Source organism: Lactuca sativa, chromosome 2, assembly GCF_002870075.4.
Source record: "Lactuca sativa cultivar Salinas chromosome 2, Lsat_Salinas_v11, whole genome shotgun sequence".
In the NCBI taxonomy this organism is placed as follows: Eukaryota; Viridiplantae; Streptophyta; class Magnoliopsida; order Asterales; family Asteraceae; genus Lactuca; species Lactuca sativa.
Window position 1 is genome coordinate 171,141,033 of NC_056624.2, and position 26,425 is coordinate 171,167,457.

A 26,425-nucleotide genomic window follows, 5' to 3' on the forward strand; every position below is an offset into this window, starting at 1 on the left:
TCTTCTTTTAGCCATCATCTACGTCTATCTTTTGTGTGTTTAGCGTGCTCGAAATGACAAAGTTGTCAACAAAATGTGTCTCTACTTCAAAATTGGAGGATAATATTATCACTTTGGTGTTTAGTTGGGTAAACATAGGAGGAAATACGAGAACTGTAACTGGGCTATTTGGTATGATTATGCTTCAGTATTTTGTAATTGTTTTTGTACTTTTCTTTTTATTATCCATCTCTCCTTTTAGTGGTGGCTTTTAATATGATTCCGCTGTTTCAAAAAAAAAAAAATACCAACGGTAATTATATGAAATTAATCTAACAATCACCAAAAATCCATGTTATTACTTTAATTGCTCTATGTAATTTTAGAGATGGTACATCTCCTACCGTTGTCGTTGTTTACTATATAACCCTTGATTTTGAGTTTTCCGGATACTACATTCATGTTTTTTGGGTTTATCTCCATCATTATTGCCTTTTTTTTCTTTAATGCAGCCGCTATTGACAACTTCATCGGTTGTCTACTCTCTACCCTTCTTCGGTCGACTATATCGCTACATCAACATACATATACTTTATAACTGGTATCATTTTTGAAAGAAAATTACATAGTTTCTTTTATGCTATAAGTTATTAATATTTGAGAGGCCATTAATAATTCATTAATTTTACTGAGTAATAACTTCAAATGTAGAATAGGTAAAATATGATATTAAGTCATTAGTTTTCTTATTTATTTATTTTTTTTATGTTTGATTTCTGGTCTTATATTATAATTATATTTGTCCTATATTCTTATTCTTCTTTAATTCTTATCAAGGAAGAGGCCACCAAATTAAAGGAGGTATTTGTTTGCTTTTCCTGTTAAAAGTGCTAGTCTCTTTAATAACTATTTTAAAGATGTTTTTAAGAATAGGAGAAGACAATGTTCTTTCATAAGCTCTTTAGCTATTCGCTTGCCATAAAGAAAGAATGAATTGATCATCCGAACCAATTAGTTTGATGTCTTATTTGGTAAGAAAGAATTAGATACTCTTTATGATGAAATGTGATACTGTCCTAATCAAACCAGATGTAAGGTCAATGATTTTGCTTAATTAAGGGTTAAGGCTCTTGGCATAAAGGCTCTTATTCCTTCAGTATTGGACTTTGAGGCCGCTCAACCTGACTCGATAGCCTTAATTTTTTTTATTCTTTTGTTTTGTAAATGTAAGTAAACTACACATACATGAGTTTAAATACTGAATTCTTCCATATTAAAACATGAATATATAAAAATCGATTTTTTTAAAGAATTAATGAATTATGATTTATCAAATACTAGGTATAACAAGTGTACTACATGGTAGACAAATCAAAATAATATTTAATAATAGCAAAAATATAGTTGTCTTATGAAACTAATATTTTATGTCTTCATGAATCTATACTTGAGAGAATAACACTTTATTTTTTTTAAAATGCAAAATATAAGAAAAATTGAAAGTACGGTGATGTATAAATATAAGTATTGTATTCTAAAAGTACATTGGTATAATCGAAATGGATTTCGTTTATTTTACGCAAAACAACCACACAAACATATAAACAAATACATGCACATGGAATAAGATTTTGTTCGATCAAAAAGACGAAAATTATGACTTATGAAACTACATTGAAAGATTAAGTCAAGGAATAAGAAAAAAACTAAAGGATTAAGTTATTAAAATGTTTTTTTTTCCAAAAAAAAAAATAAAGAAACATGAACCATTCACCTTTATAATAGCAATGAGCTTTCAATGTACATTGTTGCTTTAGGGTATTTTGCAAAATAACTTATTTATTTTACAATGCTATATTTGATAATTTCTTTCTCAAATATCTAGAAAAGTTTTGACATGGTGAAAAAAAAAATCATCTTATAAAGTACAATGCTATAAAATGATTGCTTCTGGATGTACAATGTTATATTTGATAGTACATGTTTATTTCACCCTCGAGTCTATTCCAACTCCTTCGGTATCTTTCAACCGGTACGGGTCTTTTTCACCCCCGAATCTATTTCAACTCCGTGGGTATCTTTCAACCGATACAAGTATATTTCACCCTCACATCTAAGTATACAATCATATCGGTAAAAGTCAAAAAGACAACAAGCACATACTAGCATATCAACAAGTGTCATGAGGACAACTATCATTCTACAAACATAATCCAGTTGGCCGTCATTGGTGCATTTGACCCCCGCGTACAGTGAAGAGACTCACCTCTCAGTTGATACTCATCTGCCTCTACTCTCACTGCCAGAAATACCAATGCTACACACCACCTGTACCATTACAAATGGTAACCATCGGCTCTTCTTCCAAGACTATGAGTTTGACCAAATGTCAACTCAAGTCAGAAGTCGACGGTCAACATTGAATTTAGTTAACCGTCATGTCATGGCCATCCATGGCCACGTTGTGGCCTTCATACATCGAAACAACGTGCTTTTTCCTAGTCACCACATCGTGGCGACCTAAGGCCACGCTGTGGGCACTGAGTTTCAAACAACTTAATGGGTTAAGCCGTTTTCCTCTATTACAAGAGCTCTAAAGCTCATATATTGTCTGAAATATGGTCTAGAATGATAAAGTTTCCAACTTTATCAATTAGAACCACCTCAAAAGTCAAAAATCTCAAACCCTAGTCCAATAAAGCTAAATTCAACAATGTCATAACCATTAAGCCCTTAATCCAAAAAAGTCCCTAACCCAACCACTCTAGAAGGGTTTCCAATACCAAATCTGACATAAAGGTAGGTGCTTTATAGACATGCATGTCCAATGCATGCCTTGAAGCCATAATTGGTCCAAAATATGGGTTTTTGATAAAAATCCCATGCATGGCTAAAAAAACTCTACTATACTTCAGATCCAAACCCACAACCATACTAAATGTTCCAAAGATTCATAAAGTCATAACCTTTATGAAGTCTCACCATTCCAACTATCAAGAACAAGAAGATTATGGGCTAAAACTTAAGATCTAGCAATCTAGCATGAGAAAAACCGAGTATTGGACACTTAAAAAGGTCGAGAAGAGTGCTAGGATGAAGAATGGAGACTTGCTTACTAGATCTTAACTTCCTTTTTCTTCTTTGTCTTTTTAAATATTCCAAGAGCACCAAAAATGGCTTCAATAATGAGGGAAAGAGGATTGGCTTTTCTTTTGTAACATCCCGGAATATCAAGAGTAAAGTTGAAGGGCTAAAAGTGTAAATTGGAAAGGGCAACTCGGCGAGTCCACGAGTGGACTCGGCGAGTAGGGTCGCGATTTTGGTCGCGTGTTAAGTGGCCAACTCGGCGAGTTGGCGGCTGGACTCGGCGAGTTGGTGCTGAGTGGAGAAAACCCTAATTTCGGAGGATGAACCCTATATAAAGGACATTATACCCTCTCCCCAGCCTCCTTACCTTCCTTTGAAGTCCAGAAAACTCTAGCAATGCAATTGTGAAGGATTTGAGTGCAATTGAGCCTTGGAGAAGAGATTTGGAGGAAGATCTTGGAGAGTTAGGAGGCTTGGAGCAAGGGGCTTTGCTTAGATTCAGATTTGATTGTTGTTGGGGCTTCCTTTTAATGTATTATCTTGTTCTTGGGCTGCTATTAATCTAGATTCATCATTTTTGGGATGTATGGGAGGTTTAGCTTGTGGTATTTTGAGTTTGAACAATAGATCTGAGGTTGCTACCTCAGATCTGGAATAGAGAAGGTCTAAAGTGCACTAAAGTCCCTGTTCTTGAGTGATTGGTGAAGCCATCTTGTCCCAAACCCTAGCCCTAGAGTGTAAAATGCCTAGATCTCCTTGGATTCATGTAAAGTTTGCCACTTTACGTGATGGATGGGTTGTAGGAGGGTAGATCTACGTTTTGGATCAATTGCATGGCCTGGAAGGCTTCTGTATGGGGTGAGATCTAGAGGCACTCGGCGAGTCACAAAGGTGTACTCGGCGAGTTGCTTGAAGATGGACTGAAACTTGGCGAGTTGGAAGAATAACTCGGCGAGTAGGTTGAAGATAGCCTTAGACTCGGCGAGTCTGCTCTTGGACTCGGTGAGTCTGGTCGCGAGGTCTTGCTCCTTTTTCAGGGTGAGCTGTGTATCAGTGAGTCAAGGGATGACTCGGTGAGTCGAGTGAAGTAGGACTCAGAGTTGTTGGACTCGGCGAGTCTCAGGGTGACTCGGCGAGTTGAGTCGCGACGTGTGAGAGATTCTGAGGATGGGGACTCGGCGAGTCATCGAGTTGACTCGGCGAGTAGAGTCAGTCAGGGGTTGACTTTTTCTTTTCTTTGACCAAGGGTTGACCAGTTGATTTCAGGGGCATTTTGGTAATTGTTGGCTTTTGTTTTGAGTTCAGAGTCTTGGTGTTGGCCAGTGTTGGAGATCGTATCAGTGGTTGGAGTAGCTTGTTTTTATCTGTTCAGTCGGCAATTTCGAGGTGAGTTATCCTCACTATATCAACAGGGTATAAGGCACCAAGGCCGGCCCTTTATCGGATTGAGATCCGAGTATTTGTTGTTATGTTATTGCTTTGATATGTTTGCATCCTGGTAGTTAGGATGGTATATGTTAGAGACCTGGTTGAGGTCGGTATCCTGTTATGTAGGGTGATGCTATGCTAGTGACCAGTTAGGTCGGTATCCTGGTTAGAATGATGATATGTTATGTGATTTGCTTGATCGGCTTGTTGACTGTGAATTGTTATATGATTGTATGTTTATGTGCACATGGTTGTTTGGATTGGAGTTGGGTTGAGGCGGGCCCTGCTTTTTGCTGTAGGCCAAGATACCCAGGGAGGACCGGTTGTCCCGAAGGCCCAGCGAGCGGTCCGGATAGGTTGTAGGCCCCAAGAGGGCGGACCAGACGTGCCGAGGCTCGGAGAGTGGACCAGGCCGACTGAAGGCCCGATGCGGGCGGACTAGTAAGTAACCCCAAAATACCATACATGATATTTGTTTTTGAGCTTTGATAGAACAGCATGCTAGTGCTAGGCTAGGGATCTTCAGGATTTCATGATAATGTTGCCTGATTTATGATGCATGTTAGCCTAGGGTGTCCTTGTGGGAGATTTCCAGTGTTCCTCTAGTAGTGAGGGTTGAGCGCTTGTTTTGTATGTTTTACACTAGGGTGTTGTGGTAGTACTTCATACAAATATGGGTAGGTGTGGAAGGTAGTATGGGCCCGTACTACTGAAAGCACAGGACCCATACGTGTATCAGGGAAACCATGACCTCTAGGGTTGGGTTGAGAGTTGGTTCCCGGGTTAGTGGGAAGTGTCTGAGATTTTCTGGTGTTTTTCAGTATGGAGATTCCGAGGCATGCTGGGAGTGGATCCGGGTCAGGATCGGAAGTAGGAGAGGGAGTTCCAGGCAGGTCTGTACCGCCCGAGGTTATTGGTCAGATGAGCACGTGCGAGTTGGATGCGAGGATTCGCGAGATCTTGCATGATGAGGTTGTTGCGTTGTTCCGGGCTGAGTTGCCGGAACTGTTTGGGTCGATCAAGACCGCCATGGTTGAGTATTTTGATAAACGCTATGCAGCTCTCACAGAGACGGCTGCCGTAGCAGCTACAACGACTGTAGTAGCGGTAGGGGGAGGAGCCGGTCGGGGTTTTCAGTATCGGGACTTCGATAATACGAAGCCTCCTACTTTTGATGGAGTTCAGGACCCGATCGTTGCTATAAGTGTTGGATTAGTGTCTAAGTCCATAACTATTTTGGTATGTACTTGACCCGATGGTGCATGGTCCTTTTGGGTTGCCTTCACCAAAGCAACTTGATTGGAGAAATATATATAGAGAGAGAGGATAATATGATTTATTAATATGTTATAAGAATAATATATTAAAGGAGAAATCATATTTGTTTAATTAATATTGGTCGATAATTAATTAAGAATTAGTTTTGTGATCAAATGTAATTAATTAAACTTGAGGGGCTGAATTGTAATTATGTGATAGTTACAAAATAAGGTAAGGATTATCTTATATGTATGGTGAACGAATTTAAGGTTGGAAAGCCTTAGAATTCGAGTATGATAAGGATTCAAGGATTATCTTATTGGTTGCTTAATGGATAATCAACTAGATAAGGATAATGACTGAAACCCTATCTCTACACCTATATAAACACCCCTAGGGTTATGAATTCGTGTATCCCTTCCCAAGAAGCCCTACATACGAATTCTAACCTCCCTCCTCTCTCCTTATACCTTCTCCACTTGCTTATGGTGTTTGTGAGCCATTAGAGGAGTGACACTTGTGACTCTCTGCTTTCCAAGGTCAATTCAAGGAGGAATTGGATTGTTATTGCTACATAACAATCAAGGTATGTTCTTAAACCTATTTACATGTGAATTCTGATTTCCATATGCTAGAATTAGGGTTCAAGTCTTGGATTCAAAGTATGTACAATAGAGAAACCTAGATCCGAGCTTTAGGGTTTGTATGAGCACATAGGATGTCTTATGACCAAAACCCATCAGTGGTATCAGAGCCTTGATTGGTTTCTATTGTATTGATGCTTGTTGTAACTGAAAAATTCGATTTTTTGCATTCTGGAGGCTGGACTCGCCGAGTCCATGGCTGAACTCGCCGAGTCCAAGGTGACTCGACGAGTCCAAGGCTGACTCGACGAGTCAACTCGTCAGAAGGAGGGTACTTCGGGATTTCTTGCTGTTTTTGCTTATGGATAATTACCTTATCATGTTAGATTAATATTAATCCGATTATATGATATATTTGACTATATTTTTAATCTAATTGAAGATATTTATCAATTAATAGGATAATTGTTTCCTTATAAGATAATTGATTAATTATTTTAAGTAAATTGATAAATTATTTTGCAAGAGATCATCAAATATGGATAATTATGTGATTAAATGTTAATTTGAATTATTTGTTATTTGATCCTTGTTGTTGTGAAAAGTTTCATATTTGGCCCTTTAGGTTTTATAGTTTAAATTTGAACCCCAAAAGTTTTGTTGTTTTGAAATTTAAATAGTTGAAACCTTAATGTTTTGAAAAAGGTTTCAAAACTTGCCCTCAAGTTTTGGAATTTAAATTTTGATTTAAATAGTTTAATTTTGATGCATATTTAAATTCTAAACCCTTATGGTTTGAAATGTTTCAAAACTTGCCCTCAAGTTTTGGAATTTAAAAGTTGATTAAAAGTTTAATTAGGAATGTTAAATTCTAAAACATCTAAGTAATTTTGAAAATGTTCAAATCACACCCTTATGGTTTTATTAACTAATTAAGGTGTTTAATTAAAGAGGTTTAATAAATCCATAAAAGTTTAGGTTTACAATTTAAGTAAATTAAAAGTATAATTGTTAAATTGAACCACCTAATATTTTAAAAGTGTAAAATACACCCTATACTATATAACATTAAAAGTCTAACATTATATATGTATAACTAAAAGTCAGTTTTACCGTTAGTAGGCCTCATTCACGAAGCTGGTCTATAAGGGGTGTTTAAGGAAATTGCCTATAAAATGGCGATTGAATGGGTATCCACTCTTACCCACCGCACTCTTGACTAGTGGAGGGTCGTTAGCCGAACGGGTAGGATAGGACGAAACCTTCCATTATAAGTATAATGAATTATCAAGTAACTAAATGTTTTATAAAATTCCCAATCTTAGTTACTTAGGCAAAAGTGAATTGATGCAATTCCATGAAATTACACTTTGTGCCCTTGCGAAGACGTTAGTGGAGCGTGTGTGGTTAACCGGCACACTAAATGGGTCTAAGCAAAGGTAGCAAAGGGTGACTCAATGTTTGTCATAGTTCGGTGGAGCGTGTGTGGTTTACCGGCACATCGAATAGGTGACTGTAACATGTGAGGGCACCATGTAGTTTGCATGGTTATTCACACCCGCTTTGTGATCCTCGGCATCCCAGTCACAAACAAGAGGGGCATATCGAGATATAAACATGCCATTGAAAGTTCAATGTATCTCAAAGGATCTAGGAGTTTTCATAGATTTAAAACTTAAATTTCTTTTTCGTTTTTCATGGTGGAAATTAGTGAATCGTCATTCACTTACCTTCAAATGTTCTGCAATTTGGGTTACGGCATCCCTCTCCCGAGTTGTAGAATATTGTGTTGGGTCCTAGCCTTAGTATCTCATTTGGGTGATTTACTAAGGACTCAATCTATCAACTAACTTGAATTCGTTTTTCTCCCGTTTTGTAGATGTCAAAGTTCGACAACTATGGTCTTCCCAAATCCCGTGGAACAAGCATTCCACATGAAGATGGTATTCCACGATTCGATCGAGGAACAAGAAATCATGCTTCACTTCCTCCTCCTCCTCCTATTGTTCTCCCCAACCCACAAGATCGAAGAATTGAAAGGTTCAATATCACTAAAGCCCTGTTGGAAATGAAACATGAAGATGGTAAACCCGTGTGTGCCCACGTTCTAGGAATGAAATCACACATTGATAGGTTGAAAATGTTGGGTGTGTCATTCCCGAATGAGTTGGCTGTGAATTGGGTTTTGCAGTCACTTCCTGAATCATATAATGAGTTCAAAAGAAAGTATTATATGATGAATCATGACGACAACCTCATTGACCTAACTTACATGCTCATTGCTGCTGAATCAGAAATGATTTGGCAAAGCAATGGAGTGTATTTGTTGGGAGAGTCAACCGACCATACTTCCGAGGACGTTCTAGGAGAACCGACCTGCGTTTGCTGCCAAAAGAAAGGGCGTTGGATACAAGTCTGCCCAAAAAGCCTGAAGAGTCCAGAAGCTGGGAGAGTCAAAGAGTATGGCTGCGCTTCAGGTAAAATCCACTATCTAACTCCATTAAGTTCCTATTCATTAATTCTTAATACATAATGTAATAAGATTGCATTTGAATGTTTTACAGGATCGGTGAAAAGAAAGGAAGCTTGGTGAAAGAGCAAGATGAATCTAATCACAAGGAATGGATCTTGATCGCATGGACTTGAAGATTAGATTTTGATCTTAGATAGTTATGATAGAGTTGTTAGAAATTTTCTTTTGTACATAGTTTTCAATGAATTTTGCATTGTAAGGACAAATTTTTCCGCTGCTTTTATAAATAAAATAAATTTTGTTTGACTTATTTATTTATTTGTTTATTTCCTTACAATGAAATCGTTATGAAAATTGATGTTCGAATATTTCTACAACGAATGGATATGATTCTTAGTTATGTTATTTATGGAAATGTCAAGAATTTACCAAATAGGGAGAGTTTCTCATCGCCCAAAGTTTCAATTGGACAGAAATTTGGAATCATGCAACTTGGTTGCACGATGAATGAGAAATTTCATATTTGGAAATTAGACAAATTCATTGACAAAGTGTCAAGTGAAGGACTAGGAAATCGAGTACACAAAGTTGTGTGTTGATCAAGTTCACCATAAGAGTAACAAAGATATTCGTCATGATTTACTAAAAGGCTTAGTAAATATGATTATACTTACAAGATTAAGTGCAATTCTAAATTGATTAAAGGGTTTAGATCAATGGTAGAACGAATAAGAAGAATCATATAGGCAGAAAGATAAAAGTTTCTCCATTCTAAGAAGATGGGAGAGTACCTTTTATGCTTTATGATAGGTCTTAATGATTAAGAACCATATCTCAATTGATCCTCTAAGTGAGTCTTAGTACAATTGTATGTCTTAGAAGAGGAATCAAGAATTGAAGAAATGGTTAAATCAATAAGTCAATCATACTTCGTTCCAATAACAAGTCTTAAAGTTAAGATTGTGACATTGAGTGAAAAGTCTTAAGAAGGTTTGAAACATTCATCAAATGTGGAAAGTTGTGATGTCTTGGATAAGACAAAGACCAACTAGGACCAATTTATGAAGAGTTTTGATAAAAGCTACACTAACTCTTGAATATTTGTTTGTCAAGAAATGTTTTGACAAGAGAATCATATATGTCAAGGAGTCAGTGGGAGTCTTAATGGTCTTGAAAGGTTTCAAGAACAAATCAAATAAACCTTATCAATCATCACTAGCACACGAGTTGAGGTTTACAACCTATCGTGTTGACATTATTTTGATTATGTGCTGTTCCAATTGAGTTAATTATGCATATGAGTTCTATGGGTTCTCATCTTGAATGCATAAAAGGCAAGGCACCTTAATCAATGAAAGGTACATTGATAAGAAAGGGTGAGATGCTTAACTACTTGGAAGACGTGATGGGCAGCTGTGCTACCATGAGGCAAGAAATCAAGATTAAGAAAGTTCGATCCATATGAGTTTGAATTTGTCGTAAACGTTGGTTTTGACAAATTCACATGGATAGGAACATTTACACCGTTTAAAATCTAAGTGTCATAAGATTTCCTCCTTCATGAAAATGATTGTGAGGAAATGCTTTCACTAAGAAAGATTTTAAGAAGATAGTGATTGTAAAATTGCATTCTCGAATTCAATTATGGTTACGGCATCCCTTTCCATAATTTGAATTGTGAGGTTTGGCAATTAGTCTTAATTGTTTAGACACACATATGGACTATCGAAGGAAAATGTGTATAAGTTCAAGAAACCTTGATAAAAGATTATCAAAGCACTATGTATTAGAAACACGGACTTAAGAAATTCAATAGGTATTGTCTTTCTGAAAGCTAAGATGTTTATGAATACATGTCGAAGCTAGTGGGAGCATAAGTGTTATGTTTTATAATAATCATCAAGATAGTGGGAGCATAAAAGTTATGATTGTATGATTATTAAGGAAAGTATTGCAAGGTTAGCAATATTAATTATAGAAAACAAGAGTCATACTTTGCAAAGTCGCAATAGTTGAAGAATTGTTTTGCTATAATTAAGGGAGAGAATATTATGCTTCATTTCAAATCTAAAGGATTAGGTTGAGAAATGTTAATAAATTTAGTCAAAGGTACATAGTGTGTTCTTAAAATTTCGATTATGATTACGGCATCCCTCTTCACAATTCGAATTTTGAGAACATAGCAAATAAAACATTATGCGTCGTGTCCCATATGCTTCGGGTATAGGATCGATTGCAAATGCTTTAATGTTTGACCATTCTAAAATTTTCCAAATGTCGAGCGCATTTAGAGGGAAAAGGGACTAGAATTGGTTTTGACTAAAATAATTAAACAACTATCAAAGGACAATCCAAGTTCGACGAGGATTGGTCGCTTGTGAGTAGTTGGAAGTATAGTATTGGAAAATATGGAAATGTTTCCATATTGGATGGACCATATCGACATCATTATGAATAGATAAGATTCTATTAAGAATGAGTTGTCATATGGAACATATGGAAGTGTGTCCATATTGGGAATTGAATATTGAGAAATCTATGACTAGATTAGAAACTTCTATGCAAAAGGATGTTCAAAGAAAGTACTTTGAGTGAGAGACATCACATCTATAGAATTGTCTTGTAACAATCTCCGATAGAAGACTTTGTAATATCATTGGCAATAGTCTTTGTGACTTTGGTGCAGTGACATTACAAAAGAAATCATTGCATAAAATGTTAGAATCTAGCATATTCTATAAGTAGCAAGAATTTGATATTCTTTAACTTATGAAAAACGGATTTGGAGTTGTGAAATGAGAAGGATTGGAAATGTGTTCAATATGATCTATTTCACAAAGTAAGAACCATAGGTAAACATTGTGTGCATGCTAGGAGCATGAGACAAGTGTTGTAATTCAAGTAAGAAGTTGATTACCCGAAACGACAAATAATGAGTAATCAATATGGTGATAAATAAAAGGCGTTTTATTTATACTCAAAGGTTTGAGGCCATATGGGATTAGTATTATTCTTGTGTTTCACATTTGCATGTTTTGACTTCCAGAATAATTGAGTTTATTAAGAATAATCGAATTATTCAAACGGGCCACAGTCGTTCATATGTTGGAAGTAGGTATGAATGAAGACTGTCGTGAATTGGTGTGTGGATTGTCTAAAAGAGTATTAGACATAAGCAAATGTTTGCTGCAACGTTCATGAGTGCTTATGAATGTGATTTGAGCATTGGATTAAACCCACGCTCACTTGGATCACTCCATGGATTGTATCACGAGTGATTAGTGAGACGATAACATCTTATATTCTTGAAACCGAGATGTGTGAGTTGTATCTTGCGAATCGGTTGCACATTGATAATATGTAAACGCACCAGTAACTTGGTGTTATAAAACATATTGTTGTGTGTGATTCGGTGCGTGAGTACAAGCAAGCATTGTATCAAAGTTTATCCGTTCCTTTTATCCAAAGTAGGATAAAAGCGATATCTTTGGGCCCCTCGATGGTTTAATGATGACAAACGTAAATGCTCGGCCGGGCTAGGGCTAATTTGATTTGTTCAATTAGTCAGTCGTCATAAATCTGAAATCGAGAAGTAGTACAAAGAGAATGATTTGAAATCATATCTCATATGATATCTAGAATGGAGGAATATATGATCCCTTATCTAAGGACACGCGTATTTGATATGATCAGAGTTGACAGCGGCTTTGGAAAGCTACGATTGCAGATCGGGATCCGAAGTCATATGCAGAATAGTTATTAGACTTATCCAAGTGGGAGACTGTTGGATTAGTGTCTAAGTCCATAACTATTTTGGTATGTACTTGACCCGATGGTGCATGGTCCTTTTGGGTTGCCTTCACCAAAGCAACTTGATTGGAGAAATATATATAGAGAGAGAGGATAATATGATTTATTAATATGTTATAAGAATAATATATTAAAGGAGAAATCATATTTGTTTAATTAATATTGGTCGATAATTAATTAAGAATTAGTTTTGTGATCAAATGTAATTAATTAAACTTGAGGGGCTGAATTGTAATTATGTGATAGTTACAAAATAAGGTAAGGATTATCTTATATGTATGGTGAATGAATTTAAGGTTGGAAAGCCTTAGAATTCGAGTATGATAAGGATTCAAGGATTATCTTATTGGTTGCTTAATGGATAATCAACTAGATAAGGATAATGACTGAAACCCTATCTCTACACCTATATAAACACCCCTAGGGTTATGAATTCGTGTATCCCTTCCCAAGAAGCCCTACATACGAATTCTAACCTCCCTCCTCTCTCCTTATACCTTCTCCACTTGCTTATGGTGTTTGTGAGCCATTAGAGGAGTGACACTTGTGACTCTCTGCTTTCCAAGGTCAATTCAAGGAGGAATTGGATTGTTATTGCTACATAACAATCAAGGTATGTTCTTAAACCTATTTACATGTGAATTCTGATTTCCATATGCTAGAATTAGGGTTCAAGTCTTGGATTCAAAGTATGTACAATAGAGAAACCTAGATCCGAGCTTTAGGGTTTGTATGAGCACATAGGATGTCTTATGACCAAAACCCATCAATAAGATGGTTGTCGGATGTGGAGGGGTGTTTCTTCACGTGTTCATGCCCTGCTGATCAGAAGGTGAGGTGTGCTTTGAACCTGTTGAGGCTCGGGGCGAAGGATTGGTGGAGATTGACCACGGGGTAATATTCGGATGCGCAGAGGGCTGCGGTTTCATGGGATCAGTTCAAAGAGATGTTCAACACTCATTATGTTCCGCGGGTTGAGATGGAGAGATTAGCTCAGGAATTCCTTGAGCTGAAGCAGGATTCGAAGTCAGTGAATGAGATCACCAGGATGTTCACTGAGAGGGCGATTTTTTGCCCTGAATTCGCTTCGGAGCAGGCTTAGATGTCCCGATATCTGAGTATGCTAAAGAGAGATATCAGACAGTTTGTGTCTAAGCAGAGGTGCGAGACCTAGTTGGAGTTGCAAGAGGCCGCCAGGCGGCGGGAGTTGGACATTGAGTTGCAGTTGCGAGAGCTGAGGCAGGCTCCGGTGCAGTCGTAGCCGGTGGCGAAACGGTCCAAGACCATTGATTCTAGAGTAGGAGATCAGAGCAGCCACACTTGTGGGAAGTGTGGGAAGGGTCACACCGGAGTTTGTAGGTCCGGTGGTGCATGCCGCAAGTGTGGAAAAGAGGGGCACTATGCGAGGGATAAATTCAATTAGGGACGAAATCAAATTACAGATAAATTCAATCAATGTCCTTCCTTAACTTCATATATCATCGATCGATTCATAAACAATTGAGAGAGCGAGAGAAGCGTATATATGCGTCGCCGGCCTTCTTGACGAATTTTGCTTCAACGGCTTTACGATTTTGTCTATACACATCGTCTCCTTTAACGCATCTAGACCAACGTCCAGTCCCATTGTTATGGAATCAAATTCTTTTGAAACCTCTCTTTTGTTCTGTCAAACCTTTACAACCCGTTCCCGAGTTCAACTTAACAAGAGAAAGAAAAGGAAATGAGTGAAAATGAGAAGAAAATAAAAGAGATTGGTGCTCCCGAGTTTCATTAAAGAGGGGATGTGGAACGAAATAGAGGGAAATGGGAGGATCACTTTCCCTTCTAACTTTCCTTCCGATTTGGGAGGATTTAGAAAGAATGAACAAAATGATTCATTTTCTTCCACTTCTCTCCAACTCGGGAACACGAAAGAATTTTTTTTCCTTTCCTTTCTCTTCTTTTCTCTTGCGACTTTCTTTTCTCTTCTCTTCTTTTCTTTTGTTAAACTCGGAAACGAGGCGTTAGGGTTTAAGAACGAGACTTGATTCTTCCACGGAGGATTTGTATGAAATTGCAATGAGACTTATATTTATCAACATAAATCGATCACAAACATAATTACTCGACTACCACTAAAATGCGTTTGATTACATGAATCTTTAATAGTAGAAATTAATAACAATCATGAAGTAGTTAACAATGATTTGAAGTTGTGGTTAAGCCCACTTTGGTCAGAATGTTTGTGTTCCACCCGTGGACATAGGGCATGTAAATATGAGGAGTCGTAGTAGATGGTGTATAGCAGGGGGGGGGGGGGTTTGGAGCGGGAACGTAGAAACCCAATCGTTAGCATGGTGAGCGTGATGAGTCGCATTCACCGGCACGGTGAGCCCGAGGAATCGCAATCACTGATGTTCCAAGCAAGGGCGGAGCTAGGATTTAAAGAGAACGGGGGCTTATATTGTGTCCGAAAAAAGTCTTGGACGATAGTGTAAAAGAAATCTTACATATAGAAGAGTTATATACTATATTGGTTAATCGACAGTTAAAAGAACTCGTAATGAAACTAATGAAATTAAACAAATTAAAGTAAATGGAGGTAAATCGATAACTAAAATATGGGTGAAGTGCTGAAGTCTATGAGATCTTAATTGTGGGACCCAAGTTTACTCATAGTCGTAACCCTATTACTTTTCTATATATTAACTGAAATTTTAATAAAGATTGGTTGGGGATTTTTATCACACAAAACTTATGTGGACTTTAAATTATACATACATTGGTATACTATAGTTTGGACTTTTAAAGGAGATTGAGGGGGGCAGAGCATCCGACAGCCCCTGCTATCTCCGCCCATGGTTGCAAGAGTGAAGCTTCATGTGAATGATTTTGTGAAGCCTAAGGTCAAAATCCCAAGTTGGTCGATTTTGTGAGAAAAAAATGGACGCGTGGTTTATTTGCTAGGAAATTATAAGATGACTACTAAGAAAAATGACACGCACATTTGACGACATACTCCGTGTTTATTTACTTATTGTGACACTAAGTTTTTGACATACAAATATAAATGTCATAAATCTTTTTTATAAAATACAACATTTTTTAGAAAACACACGTTTGTATGTCATAAAAGGAGTGTATGTCATTAAATGTTTGTTAAAAGTATAGTGTCTAGTGATTTCAATGTCGATTACCTATTTACCTATTTACCTAGATCCCTTTTTCCTATAATTATCAATTTTTTAGATAGTATAATATGTAGTTTGAATGGGTGAATATTTATTATTATTATTATTATTATTATTATTATTATTATTATTATTATTAAGAAATCTACAGACTTTTTAATATGTATCCGAAGATAATAACCAAAAAATAACAAAAATAACCACTTTGTCCAGAATAGGCATTTCGGACCAAGAAAAAATATTTTTTTACTAATTTTGGAATGACATTCCAAATGCCATACTAAAATGTCAGCTTTCGAAAAAAAAAAAAAACACTCCGAAATTTAAGAACAATTATGGAATAAAAAAAATCATTATTTGCTTAATTTAATAAAAAATTAAACAAAAATAGTAATATGAACTATATACAATATTAATGTCAAAATTAGATATTTCATTGAAAAACGGAGAAATTAAACATTATGAAATGTAGTATTCGAAAAAAACAATATGCTTTGAATATTAAATAAAAGAACTAAAATAAAATAAAAATCTCCAAAGTGACAGTACTCTGGAATAATGGCATCGGAGAAAATGATTATTTTTTAAAAATAGAAAAATGATTGGTTATTTTTTTTTCTTGTTTATAATGGTTAGATTTTTCCGTATGCCGTCTTTTTCTCCTTATAGCACTAGCGTGGCATTAACATTTCGTATTGATGTCGATTTATTATTAGGGATGTCAACGGGGGCAAACGGGGCGGGGAGTGCATCTTCCGCCCCCGCCCCCGAAATTTCCCCGTCTCCCCGACCCCGCCCCCGCCCCCGGAATGTTCAATGTTCCTACCCTCGCCCCCGCCCCTGAATCCCGTTTATTACCCCCGCCCTCGCCCCCGATTGATTTTGGGCTATTTTTTTTGGGCTAAAAGAAGTTGTTATATAGGCTAAAATAAACTATTTTTTAGGTAATAAATAATTATTTATAGCAAAATTTTATATGTTAATAAAAAAGTTATGGCATTTTAAAAAATTATATTAACAGCTTAAAAACATGTTTTTTGATAAATTTTGAAAGCTTAAAATCATGTTATAGTTTATTATATTTATATAATTAATATATGTAAATATATGTGTAGTTTATTAACGGGGTCCCCATGGGGATTTCGGGACGGGATTGCCTACCCCCGCCCCCGCCCCCGAAATTAAAACGGGGGTTAACCTTGTCCCCGCCCCCGATTTAAAAAAAAAAAAAAAAAAAAAAAAAAAAAAAAAAAAAAAAACAACCCCAAACGGGACGGGGCCCCCACGGGAACGGGGTCCCACGGGACTTTTTGACATCCCTATTTATTATGAATAGATGACTTAGATGTTCGCACATAACATATGTTTCTTTCTATTTAATCCTAAATTCATCTTCTCTCTTACTTTATTTTTGAGTTGGACACATTGGTCCTTGTATTTTTTTCATCTGCCTTCTTTTGATCCTTATAGCAAAAATGCCGCATTGACGATGTATACTGATGTTGATTGATAATAATTAGATTATGTTGGGTGGACCAAATGACTACAACTTGTAATAAGAGGCGGACCAAACGGTTACAGTCTATTATAAAAGCCTGTTTTTTTAACATATGCAAGTTGTTATAATAAAATAAAATTTAAATAAACTGATTTTACAAAATTAAAAAAGTTTTTCCATTGCAAAATTATAATATAAGGTTGCACAGTGTGGCTGTGGTTTTGGGCCGTGGTTCGCGCCAGCTGGACCGCGCACACCGCCCCCAGACCGCGGTCTTGTGCGGCTTTGGCCGCAGTGCAATCCTTCAAGGCTGCGTTCTGTGATTGGTTGATGAGAATTGGGAAGGATTGCCGGTTGTTGGTTGTTGAGTATTTATTTATTTTCCTTTTGCTTTTGCTTTTTCTTTCCTATATATACATATCAAGTTCACTTTTTTTCACAACACAATCTCTTCTCTCTCAAAAAAAAAAATCACCACTCCCTCAAAAATGTCATATTCTGAAGAATTTCACTATTTTTGATATCGCTATTGCGTGTGTTCAAATGGCGGAACAAACATACAACATTGTATGTAACAACGTAGCTGCAAGTTCTCAACGATAAACACGAAGATATATTTGCAGAAATCGTGAATAAGCCAACCAACGTTTGGTGCAAGACTATTTTGCAGAGAATGTCACTTACCAAGGGTATTATTTTCGTAGGCGTTTCAGAATGCTCAAAGGTTTATTCGTACGTATAGTTGAAGATGTAACGAGGGAGTGCAGTTTTTTCCAACAACGCTACGATGCTAGAGGTACACCCGGTTTCACTCCCGTACAAAAATATACGGCCGCACTTCGTCAATTAGCATATGACATTCCGCCTGATGCGTTAGACGAAAGTTTTAGGATGTCTGCTAGGATCGCACGAGATAGTCTCCATTTTTTCTGCAAAACTGTGATTCAGTTTTGTGGTCCAAAATATTTACGTAAGCCTACACGTAATGTCATCTTGCAATTGCAAGCTCATCATGCTAGTGTACATGGGTTTCCTGGAATGCTAGGAAGCTTAGATTGTCTCAATTGCGCATGGGAAAATTGCCCTACAGCATATCATGTGCAATTTACCCAAGGTAATCATGGTCACCCAACAGTCATACTTGAAGCAGTTGCATCACAAGATATGAGGATTTGGCATGCTTTTTCTGGTTCTCCTGGTTCGATTAACGACATCAACATTCTTAATCGTTCACCAATATTTAACAACATATACGATGGATCCGCACCAGATTCTTCTTTTCAAGTGTGTGGAACGCCATATATGTATAGTTATTATCTGGTCGATGGAATCTATCTTGAGTATGTTGCGTTTGTTAAATCATTTACAGCTCCACATGGTTCTAGATGAAAGAAATTCAAGAGAGCTCAAGAAAGAGCTAGGAAGGATGTTGAACGTGCTTTTGGAGCTCTGAAGAAACGGTGGTTCATATTGAAAAAACCAGCAGCTTATTTAGGCGAGGAAAAACTTCAAGAAATCATGTATACATGTCTTATATTGCATAACATGATTATTGAAGACGAAGGAAGAGCGATATGTGCGTTTGACGAGGAAGAAACCATACCAAAGACACAGCCAATAGAAATTGGTGGGGAAGAGTATATAAACAACAGAGCAGAGATATGTTGTACTGAAACATTTCACAATCTTCGCAATGACTTGGAGGAACACATTTACGGGGTTCAAAACATTAACCTTAATTTGGATCAACCGGATGACCCCGAAGACGAGTTCTCGGAGAAGGACTTTATGTAGTTTGCTTTAGTTATTTTATTTGTTTTTTTTTTTAAGTTTCCAGGATTATTTAAATGTCATGTGTGTGGTTTTTGTATTCTATTTTTTTTTTTTTTGGTAATGTAATGTAATGTTTTTTTTTTTTTTTTTTTAGTTTTCAAGTAATGATAAATTATGTTTTTTTATTAAAATAGAAGTTTTATTAAAATAAAATAGTTTTAAAAAAAAAGTTTTATTAAATTAAAATAGTTAAAAAAAATAAAAAATAAAGAATGTGTGGCAAGAAACGACACTTGAGTGGTAAAAAATGACATAGCGTTTACGTGGCGGGGGAGGAAGTACGGTTTCGATGACACTACACCCTTCAGCCTAAAGTGATTTTACATAATTTTTGTCGTCATAAAATTTATGACCGTTAACAAATATGAACGTTATGATTATTTTTGAAAATTCTAAACATGACCGATAAAAATAGATATATATCCAAATCCAACATAAAACTTCATTACAAAAACAAAGACACTTTCGTGGTCTCACTCTAACGTGATGATGATAATTTCTAATTAAAAGGGAGTATGTTTGTTCTATCACTATCATTGACTCGTTGTTTATACCTTCACTACAAGAAAACTTCAATCTGCTTTCTAAATGAAGTTTTCTTTCAAATTATCTCACCTATGTATTCCTACAAATTATTGTTTTATATTCATCGGTTATCCAACACAAATTATCTACTAATCAAAACATTAATTAGTTGAAGTATATAAACTGCAAGCATAATGCATATGGTTGACTATAGTAGTATAATACTCAATCTTTTTAACTTTTAACTTTCTTTTAGAATCCAATAAATTACAAATTTACAAATATCCGATATCTACATATAAACATTATTCATAGTCTGTTGGTGTTATATTTAATTTGGGCCTATGTATTTGGATCCTGAAATTTATAGTAACAAATCCCGAATCTCAGTGAGTATCGAACATGATGAAAGGATCCAACACAGAACCCTAGAAATCTGAGTATAAATAATCTTTTATTCTTATTGGTAAAAACAAACACTGCTCTCGACAGCGACTGTACTGTGTTTCTGTGTCTGAATCTTAGTATTTCAAAAAGAAAGAATCCAGATCAATGGCCGACAGAATCCAAAACCTCAACAGTAGCCGCCATGCTTCTTCTTCAACGGTGCGAATCGTTGACAGCCAATGGGAGGCGGAGATAACAAGGGCATATGGGGTCGTTAATAAGCGGCCGCGGTTCATCGAGTCATCGTCGCAGCCGCAGCCTCAAAGGCCGATTCAGCATGCACGAAGGAACCGGCGAACCACTCGATCTACTGCGATGAACCAAGAGGTGGATATGGTTCCCTTGGAAGTGGTGGATTCCGATTCCGATTCAAATTCCGATCCTCAACGACTTGAGGCGGAAGACAAAGGGGCAGATGGTGTACCGGAGGTTGCAGGTGAAGCAATTCCGATTGTGGCCACCGATCCAGACTTGCTAAATTGCAGTATCTGTCATTATCCGTTGTGTACGCCGATCTTCCTGGTAATTCCAACATCTAATCTAGCTAAACCTTGCGCTGCTAATTCAACAAGATCAGAAGAAACATTGTTCATTGCATATATCATTTAATTTGGTTTCTGTTGTAGTGTGATGATGGGCATACATCATGCTATACTTGCCTAATCCGTTCAGAGAACAAGTGTCCTTCATGCAGCGTTCCAAAGGGCTTTAAGCATTGTCGAGGAATGGAAAAGCTGATAGCATCACTGCGAGTAGAGTGCAAGAACAAGAAGTTTGGATGCCAAGAGATATTGATGAACCACAAGAGAGCCAAGCATGAAAACATATGTCCGCATACATTATGTTTCTGTCCTGATTCCTCCTGCGGCTTGGCCGCTTCTTGCAAGCTCCTGTACAACCATTTCAGTCGCCATCACTCTGCTATTCAATTCGTCTACAATGCCGTCTTCAATCTTCGTGTTGAAACAACCCAGAAGCACGTCATTCTTCAGGAACGGAATGAAAAGGTTATCTTCATCGTCAACCATGATGTTGTAGGACATGGAAGAGTCTTCAATGTCGACTGCGTAGGACCAGACACATTTAAGAATGGTTTTGTGTATCGGCTGACTGTGAAATCCATGGACGCATGTTTATCGATGGAGTGTGTACCCGAAGTCTCCACAAAGTGGAAGGAACATACTCCTGATAACAACTATTTAACCATCCCATCTCGTATAACGGGATTCGGCCTGCAAGTGTGCATCAAGAAAGCTCAAAAAGAGTCATGGTCTTTTAAAGGAAACGGATTTTAGTCGAATACAGTATAATAATAGTATATATATACCTTAGTCGTTGTTTTCTAGAATTTATTGGTGTTCATTATACTGTTTTCTTTTTTCATTAAGTTCAATTAATCCATCACTCAAAAGAAATGTAATTAGTTTTGATTTGTCAAAGTTGATGAAAATCTTATATAATATGTAAAGAAGGCTGCAACGAAATATCAATTACTCAAAAGAAAAAAATATCATACTAATCTCACTATAAATATTTAAACATCGATCCTTACCAAAATAGTCTATGTTCAGGCATATGCATTTAGCTTCAACATTGGGCTATCCAACATGTCTAGCTAGACCGGTGACTAGCACTGAGATTTATTGTTTTCTTGAAAAAAGTTATAATAAACATCAAGTTATTCACCATATGAAGTTTAAGCATATACATTAAACTTGAAGTCTACATACCATAATCAATACTATATGATAGTGTATTAATAATGAAGAATATAATTTTTAAGTAATTTACTCTTAGATATATGATAAATCTTACTTTGTGATGAAGCATAGCTTACACAATGTAGATAAAACAAAACTTACACTTGAAATGCAATGAACACTTAACATGGTAGAAAAAGCTTGTAGCTTCAACTTTGATTAGTATTGTCCATGTTGGAGCGAGAACACAAATTTTCTCAGCGCTTGGTGCTATGTTTTTCGTTTTTGTCATTGGGGAAAGATATGTTTTTCGGTGTTTCATTTGCACATGCGGATTTAAGTAGCAATGCGATAACGGCTAAATTGTAATTATATTTAAAATCCAACGATCAAACTACAACGGTAACATATATTAACAGTCATATTTTCAAATTGAGCTTTAAAATCCAACGGTCACACTACAATGGTAACATATTTTAACGGAAATATTTTCAAATTGAGCCAAGATAAAGTATGTATATTAAGGGTGGACACTGGAGGAGTAAATGATGTCTAGGGAATTTATTAAATGAACACTCTTTTAATATTTTAGATGGACACATCATTGTATTTTTTTTTTTAATTCAATCAAATATTGTACATTTAAAATTCTTTTCGGTTGCTGGTTTGCATTGGATACTTCACTTGGGTGTTGTTTGTTTTTTGAGAGACAAAACATCTGCAGTTTGCGGACCATATCTGCAAACATATGCAGTAGAAGAGGTGGACTAAACGTTTGTAGTCTGCAAGAAGAAGATTGTTTGTTTTTTAACGTCTGCAGTCTAGTGAAATAAATTAAAATTTTAATAAAATTATTTTTTATACTTAAAAGACTTTTTCAACACAAAAATTTTAAATAATTTTTTTTTATAACGCTATAATATAAATCATATATAAATCCTACAACCAAAAAAAAAAAATTTAAAATTATACAACATTAAAACATAAATCTAACCTCTAAAATCAATTATTTTCAAATCATACAATATTACAACACTGAAACATAAATCTAACCTCTAAAATCTATTATTTTCAAATTATACAACAATGAAATATAAATCAAACCTCAAATCTTTTTGACGTCACATGGAAACAAAGTTGCAATTCATGAATCATTCCTCACACCAGTGTTCTAATTTCACATATTATACAAATGTTTATAACTTATAGGGTTCTCTATACATGTTACAAAAACATTTCATCAAAAGCATTTCATCAAAAGCATTTCATCAAATAGTAACCTAAATCCATTAGTCATTTGTGGTTATAGAATGTGAGCCTTTATCAAATAGCTTTCCTGCATCCATGAGTCACTAATTAATACCAATGAACTACAAAATATATGAATTACAAGCATTAAAACATCATATATGAAATACTATTCCAACAACAATAAAGCCTAATTTCACTTAAAACATAATTTCCAACGGCTATATACATCTAATTTCAATTGAAAATGTAATTTTCAGCAACGATAACAACTAATTTAAACTAAAATGTGATTTCCAACAAAAATATATACATCAAATTTCAGCTAAAATGTGATTTCCAGCAATAATAACAACATTTTTCATATTTCAGCAAAGTATATACATTTTCAGCAAATAAATATGATTTCCATCACCTATGAACATCTAATCTCAGCAAATAAATCCGATTTTCAGTGAATGTATATATGATTTTCATGTTTCAGCAAACTAATGTGATTTCAGTATCAATAACATCTGATTTCTAGCAAGTACAACAAACCCTAGAAGATACCATTTGATTTCAGGGAAAATGTTCTTACCAATGGCAATAGAGGTCTGAGACGATGATGATAGAGACACAGTGGGCATGATAGGTGGCGATGGAGACGGTGGGCACGACTGGCGGCGGTGAACAGCATGAACGATTGCAGAGCATATGAGAAATCCGGCAACAATGAAGTGCGTCTGTGGTGCGGTCGGTCATGAGGAAAAAGACGGTCCTAGTCTAAGCGTCGGCAGCACAAGGAGGAGGAGAGAGGTTGAAGAAGACCGATGGAGATAAGCATCGATGGAGGGGGAGGCGTAGATGTATGTTGGTTGTTGGAGGCACTGAGAAAAAATAAAGCGTTTTTTTTTTAGATTAAAGAGGGGTGCAGACCTTAGAAGACATTGGTCCATGTCTGCGCCAAGAAGACCTCGCGCAGACATTTTGAAGTCTGTACACTTTTAAAAAACAAACATTCTGCGAGGGTATATGTTTGCGCGTCGTCTGCGCGGCGCAGACAGAAGTTGTCACGCAGATCTGCAGAGAAAAAACAAACAACACCTTAGAATTGTAAGGTCCCATTCTAGCAATTCTCTTCGGTTGTTGCTGGGATGGTAAGTTTCACAGCTCATCGGGGAATTGCCCTTAGAAAAGAAATCTTCTTTTAGCCATCATCTACGTCTATCTTTTGTATGTTTAGCGTGCTCGAAATGACAAAGTTGTCAACAAAATGTGTCTCTGCTTCAAAATTGGAGGATAATATTATCACTTTGGTGTTTAGTTGGGTAAACATAGGAGGAAATACGAGAACTGTAACTGGGCTATTTGGTATGATTATGCTTCAGTATTTTGTAATTGTTTTTGTACTTTTCTTTTTATTATCCAGCTCTCCTTTTAGTGGTGGCTTTTAATATGATTCCGCTGTTTCAAAAAAAAAAAAAAAATACCAACGGTAATTATAACAAATTAATCTAACAATCACCAAAAATCCATGTTATTACTTTAATTGCTCTATGTAATTTTAGAGATGGTACATCTCCTACCGTTGTCGTTGTTTACTATATAACCCTTGATTTTGAGTTTTCCGGATACTACATTCATGTTTTTTGGGTTTATCTCCATCATTATTGCCTTTTTTTTCTTTAATGCAGCCGCTATTGACAACTTCATCGGTTGTCTACTCTCTACCCTTCTTCGGTCGACTATATCGCTACATCAACATACATATACTTTATAACTGGTATCATTTTTGAAAGAAAATTACATAGTTTCTTTTATGCTATAAGTTATTAATATTTGAGAGGCCATTAATAATTCATTAATTTTACTGAGTAATAACTTCAAATGTAGAATAGGTAAAATATGATATTAAGTCATTAGTTTTCTTATTTATTTATTTTTTTTATGTTTGATTTCTGGTCTTATATTATAATTATATTTGTCCTATATTCTTATTCTTCTTTAATTCTTATCAAGGAAGAGGCCACCAAATTAAAGGAGGTATTTGTTTGCTTTTCCTGTTAAAAGTGCTAGTCTCTTTAATAACTATTTTAAAGATGTTTTTAAGAATAGGAGAAGACAATGTTCTTTCATAAGCTCTTTAGCTATTCGCTTGCCATAAAGAAAGAATGAATTGATCATCCGAACCAATTAGTTTGATGTCTTATTTGGTAAGAAAGAATTAGATACTCTTTATGATGAAATGTGATACTGTCCTAATCAAACCAGATGTAAGGTCAATGATTTTGCTTAATTAAGGGTTAAGGCTCTTGGCATAAAGGCTCTTATTCCTTCAGTATTGGACTTTGAGGCCGCTCAACCTGACTCGATAGCCTTAATTTTTTTTATTCTTTTGTTTTGTAAATGTAAGTAAACTACACATACATGAGTTTAAATACTGAATTCTTCCATATTAAAACATGAATATATAAAAATCGATTTTTTTAAAGAATTAATGAATTATGATTTATCAAATACTAGGTATAACAAGTGTACTACATGGTAGACAAATCAAAATAATATTTAATAATAGCAAAAATATAGTTGTCTTATGAAACTAATATTTTATGTCTTCATGAATCTACACTTGAGAGAATAACACTTTATTTTTTTTTTAAATGCAAAATATAAGAAAAATTGAAAGTACGGTGATGTATAAATATAAGTATTGTATTCTAAAAGTACATTGGTATAATCGAAATGGATTTCGTTTATTTTACGCAAAACAACCACACAAACATATAAACAAATACATGCACATGGAATAAGATTTTGTTCGATCAAAAAGACGAAAATTATGACTTATGAAACTACATTGAAAGATTAAGTCAAGGAATAAGAAAAAAACTAAAGGATTAAGTTATTAAAATGTTTTTTTTTCCAAAAAAAATAAATAAAGAAACATGAACCATTCACCTTTATAATAGCAATGAGCTTTCAATGTACATTGTTGCTTTAGGGTATTTTGCAAAATAACTTATTTATTTTACAATGCTATATTTGATAATTTCTTTCTCAAATATCTAGAAAAGTTTTGACATGGTGAAAAAAAAAATCATCTTATGAAGTACAATGCTATAAAATGATTGCTTCTGGATGTACAATGTTATATTTGATAGTACATGTTTATTTCACCCTCGAGTCTATTCCAACTCCTTCGGTATCTTTCAACCGGTACGGGTCTTTTTCACCCCCGAATCTATTTCAACTCCGTGGGTATCTTTCAACCGATACAAGTATATTTCACCCTCACATCTAAGTATACAATCATATCGGTAAAAGTCAAAAAGACAACAAGCACATACTAGCATATCAATAAGTGTCATGAGGACAACTATCATTCTACAAACATAATC

At 35.7% G+C, this 26,425-nt stretch overlaps 2 protein-coding genes across 2 annotated transcripts; both read left to right on the forward strand.

The window, feature by feature from the left end:
* Positions 1 to 18,183: 18,183 nt before the first annotated feature.
* LOC128132423 (uncharacterized) lies at positions 18,184 to 19,086 on the forward strand. The gene is made up of 2 exons (XM_052768983.1): positions 18,184 to 18,576; positions 18,685 to 19,086. The coding sequence occupies exons 1-2, from the start codon at positions 18,184 to 18,186 to the stop codon at positions 19,084 to 19,086; spliced, it is 795 nt and encodes a 264-aa protein (XP_052624943.1).
* A 1,254-nt stretch (positions 19,087 to 20,340) lies between these two features.
* LOC128132077 (E3 ubiquitin-protein ligase SINA-like 10) lies at positions 20,341 to 21,397 on the forward strand. The gene is made up of 2 exons (XM_052768120.1): positions 20,341 to 20,619; positions 20,724 to 21,397. Exons 1-2 carry the CDS (start codon positions 20,413 to 20,415, stop codon positions 21,390 to 21,392), a joined length of 876 nt encoding a protein of 291 aa, XP_052624080.1. The 5' UTR covers positions 20,341 to 20,412; the 3' UTR covers positions 21,393 to 21,397.
* The last annotated feature ends 5,028 nt before the right edge of the window (positions 21,398 to 26,425 follow it).